The following is a 4797-nucleotide window of genomic DNA, read 5'->3' on the forward strand; positions in this document are numbered from 1 at the left end:
TATTTATTCTGAATCTGAATCCTGTTTGAGAACTCATCTTGTTTTTTAATGTTCTTTATCAACAAGTATAGAGAACAGTGAAAGGATGCACTTCAAAAATTGTTGTTTGTCCACCTCAAGAGGTTAATAAATCATTATGTGAGCTGTCTGAAATGGTAACAAGGTAGCAGATTTTGCCTAAATAAAACAGTCACTAAGTAGGGCTGATTAATTTGGGACCAAATGTTGGTCTTGTTATTGTAAACTCGCCCTATTAATATTAATTTAAAAAATATTCTGCTACAGTTACAGGGTTGAATGATTGAGCTTGACAAACACAGTCAGCTATATAATACGTGCTTGCACTGTTGTTAAGATATGTGTGAAGATTATTTGCCGCCACAATGTCACACTTGAATGGAAAACCATGAGGTAACAGAGTAACACTGCTTTCTCTCTACTGAAGTGAGGCAGTCAGAGAATTCCTATGTCTGGATGACCCACCCACTGCTTTTGACGATATTAGAGAGAGATGGGTAAGCTCGCTCAGTTACTTTAATTCTTTTGTATTCAGCCAAATATAATGAATCCAATTATCTGGTCACACCAGCTTACAACCACATCCCTGACCAACAAAAATAAATAACACAATGGACTAATCCATTTCTCCTGCTGCTCCTACTGAAGGCCTTCTGTGAGACACTGGGAGGGACCAACTGTTGCCTTCAAAGAGACTTAATGGACGACGAGAGAGAGACTGAGTCCCTGAGAAATGTCCTGCTGCACAAAGAACTCCAAATTAGCCAGCCTGAGAGAACAAAGAAGTAATGTAGCAACATGACCTATTTGTGGGTTGCTTAGGAAACAGGGATAAGCAGGTGGATTTCTGGATGAAATTAATGACTCCAAAATGATTCTTACGCTCAAGGAAATTATGTCTAATTGGATTAAGTGCTGCACAAAATGCAGCCTCTACCAGCAACGCTAATTGCTTTTAGAAATACTGAAGTGTCGTGCCCATTTCAATTTTTAATGTCATTTGTTTTAGATTTGCAGATTTTAAATGCAACACTGAGCAAAAATTAGTAACTTTTAACTCCGTAAAGCCTGACATATCAAATAATAGTCACAAAAAAAAAATGCATATTTTAAATGTAACATTAAAAAAACATATATATATATATATATATATATTTTTTTAATGGAACAGTTTATTGAACCTTTAGAAAAAAGTTTGCACATGTGTTTTTTTCTAATTATCATATCTGATACATCATTATAGCTAATAGATTAAGATATTGGAGAATATGGAACTCCCAAACTGAGCAAAACTATGCAATTTGTTGCAGCAATTTGAAATATATGATAGCTTGTAATGTAAATTAAATTATCAAAGCTCTTTAGTTTTTATTGTGGGGGCAAAAATTGAAAGCAATCAATGTAATACAATGACGATTGAGCGATGAACAAATAAACGTTCCTCAAAAATATCTGATACTCACATTTTAATATTATTTTTCTAAAAAAAAAGATAATTAGGTAAACCCAAGTTGCTTCAGTCCAGTAAGTGTTTAGGCATGTAGATGATAGAAGGCATGTAGAAGATTGTGTACAACAGATTATTAGAGAAGATTTGTTAAAGGGTTAGTTCACCCAAAAATGAAAATTAGGCTGCGTTTTACTCACCCCCGAGGCATCCTAGGTGTATATGACTTTCTTCTTTCAGACGAATCCAGTCGGAGTTATATAAAAAATTGTCTTTGATCTTTCAAGCTGTTTAATGCCACTCAGCGGGTGTTGCATTGCTTCAGTCCAAAAGAACTTAAATAAAAATCGCCCATCCATAAAAAAAGTGTCTCACACGGCTCCGGGGGGTGAACAAAGGCCTCCTGTAGCGAATCGATGCGTTTTTGTAAGAAAAATATCCATATTCAGAACTTAATAATCACTTTAATGTAGCTTGCGCCAACAGTTGAACACAGAAGCAGTTCCGGGGGGATGACGTATGAGGTCAGCCTTGCACATGCGCCGGTTAGTCTCGTGAAAACCAACGTTTGTTTACAGAATCAAAGGAAGCAAAGTTTCAGGTGAAGGGTTTCAGAGGAACTCTGAAAGTGCGCTGGGAAATGCTCTAGTGAATGCTAACCAGCCATTTAAATGTAAATCAGCAAGCTCATTGGCTGTGTATTCGACATGAACCAATCAGCTTGTGCCAAGTACTTTAACGCTGTGAATATTAGGAAGATCAGGCCCTTTCTTTCAGAACATGCAACACAACTCCTTGTTCAAGCTCTTGTTCTGTCCAGGCTGGACTTTAATGTAGCTTGCTCCGACAGTTGAACACAGAAGCAGTTCCGGGGGGATGACGTATGAGGTCAGCCTTGCACATGCGCCGGTTAGTCTCGTGAAAACCAACGTTTGTTTACAGAATCAAAGGAAGCAAAGTTTCCTTACTTTAGCAAAGGAAAACAAGTCTCCTCTTGGCTTATATCGAAATCCTCCGACATTCTTCTTTACAAATCCTCGTTTTGTACTTCTAATTAGTGACCGTTGTGTTGTTTTGATCTCTCCGCTGCGCTTCCGCGTGCGTCACTTCTGAGCGGCGCATGCGCAACGCCGACCTCATACGTCATTCCCCCGGAACTGCTTCTGTTTACAACAGTGAGCGCAAGCGAGATTCAAGTGATTATTACGTTTTGAATATGGATATTTTTCTTACAAAAATGCATCGATTCGCTACAGAAGGCCTTTGTTCACCCCCCGGAGCCGTGTGAGGCACTTTTTTTTATGGATGGGCGATTTTTATTTAGGTTCTTTTGGACTGAAGCACTGCAACACCCACTGAGTGGCATTAAACAGCTTGAAAGATCAAAGACAATTTTTAATATAACTCAGACTGGATTCGTCTGAAAGAAGAAAGTCATATACACCTAGGATGCCTCAGGGTTGAGTAAAACGCAGCCTAATTTTAATTTTTGGGTGAACTAACCCTTAAAAGGCTGTATTAAATATGATACAGTAGGCTTTACAGGGTTAACTATGAGTTAAGATGAATTAAGTTGCATGATTAATGTAAGTGAAATCCAGCCATAAACACTCCATGAAGTTCTCAAGTTGATCAAGACTGTACCACTGGACTAACATATCACATATGTTTAACTTTTCCCTGTTTAACCCATATAGTGGCATGTATCGAACCCAAGAGAAGCTGAACAGAGAGCCCAGAGACGTTTTAACAGCACATGAATATAAAGAAGTGGAGAGAGATGCCCTCAGGAGACCAAATAAAAGGTAATCATACATGTCTACCATATAATTTATTCTTTTTCCACGTACTCCCTTTGCAATGAATCCTAGTTGAGTGTTATTATTTAAATAAACATCCCATAATTTTACTAAGAATCAGGATGTGTCTTGGGAGCATTTTGTCTCATTATATTGCTTGTATCTCTTTTCAGTTCTGAAGTGGGGCTCATAAGGAGTCATGGTGCGTGCTGGTGCGGATCAGCAACTGACAGTCCAGAAAAGCACAGTTCCAAGAACCCCATCAAATAAATTAAAAGAAAGGGGGAAAAACCCCAGCAAATAGGGCACTTTCTTCAAATCTTCTGTTTGTTCTTAGTCATAATAAGTTTATTTTGGATGAATCAAAACTGATTGATGCCAGAAAATGATTTTGAGCACAACCACTTTTAATGACTTAACTGAAAAGATGTTCTTTAAAGGGTTTAATGATGTTTGTGTGATTCTATAAGGTTAGTTTTATAGAGATTTTATAGGACATCTGCGTCAAACTCACACTTGGACTATAGCAGCCAAAGAAGTAATGTCACTCGCTCTCTGAAACAATCTTGTATACAATTTTCTTGTATACAATCCAGATTTTTGACTTCTGTTTTGGATTATTCACATTTGGGTATTGGCTTTTTTGATTTGGATTGTGGAATAAATTGATACACTCGGATTCTTCAGATTCAAATGGGATATCAATCCAGAAACTGTAAAACTTCTTGGAAAAAGAAAAAAACTAAAACATACCTCTATGTATTACTTATCTGAATGTTTTATTCATACATGTATTGTATGCGTTAGAGATATCTTCTGTCACATATTTGATAATTGAATCAACTGTTCTAGTGCAGCTGGTTCTGCACAGCTCTTACCAGCTGGAATCTGTTAGACTATATCTGTCCACACAACATGTCAGTGTTGACCAGCATGATCTTTCTGGTGAAGCTGGTTGAGCTAGTTAAGAAGTCTGGTTGGTAGGGATGTAACGATTCACTCAAGTCACGATTCGATTCACGGTTTTGATTTCATGATTCGATTCACGATTTTTTTAACAAAATTAGATTTAAGACAAATTATAAATAAAATTTGTCCTTTTATTATTGCTTGGACAAAATGCTGCCCGTTTCTTTGTGAAACTGAAACATAACACTATAATAATATACTAATATAGCACTTGCATATTATTGCTCTTTTGTTGGTTTTGATTGCTTCTATTGTCCTCATTTGTAAGTCGCTTTGGATAAAGGTGTCTGCTAAATAACAAAATTTAAATATAATGTAAATAACAAAACTAAATTGAAATTTTAAAACAAGCCCCAAATCAAATAAATAAGTAACACAAATAAAGAAATCTCGTCATATAAACAAACTAAGGCTTTGTCTGTGCTCATTCCATTTAAAATGAGAGGCAGGCATCCACTGCATTTTAATCATGATCCAAACAAAGATGCTGCATACATGCAACATGAGCAGTTTTTAATCTAAATTAGATTGTATAATTTCGAAATTTGAAGCAAAAACAGAATG

The 4797-nt window shown here is 36.6% G+C and overlaps 1 protein-coding gene across 1 annotated transcript in view; it reads left to right on the forward strand.

Moving 5' to 3' along the window:
- The window catches only part of LOC107681692 (sorting nexin-16), a 5359-nt gene extending 1825 nt beyond the window's left edge, over positions 1-3534 (forward strand). Inside the window, exons 4-7 of the mRNA XM_016478006.1 lie at positions 446-515; positions 667-803; positions 3163-3270; positions 3438-3534. Coding sequence (XP_016333492.1) covers positions 446-515; positions 667-803; positions 3163-3270; positions 3438-3534 — 412 coding nt within the window. The remainder of the gene's footprint in view (positions 1-445; positions 516-666; positions 804-3162; positions 3271-3437) is intronic.
- Positions 3535-4797: the final 1263 nt, after the last annotated feature.

Source organism: Sinocyclocheilus anshuiensis, unplaced genomic scaffold (assembly GCF_001515605.1).
Source record: "Sinocyclocheilus anshuiensis isolate Anshui unplaced genomic scaffold, SAMN03320099.WGS_v1.1 scaffold436, whole genome shotgun sequence".
NCBI classification, from domain to species: Eukaryota; Metazoa; Chordata; class Actinopteri; order Cypriniformes; family Cyprinidae; genus Sinocyclocheilus; species Sinocyclocheilus anshuiensis.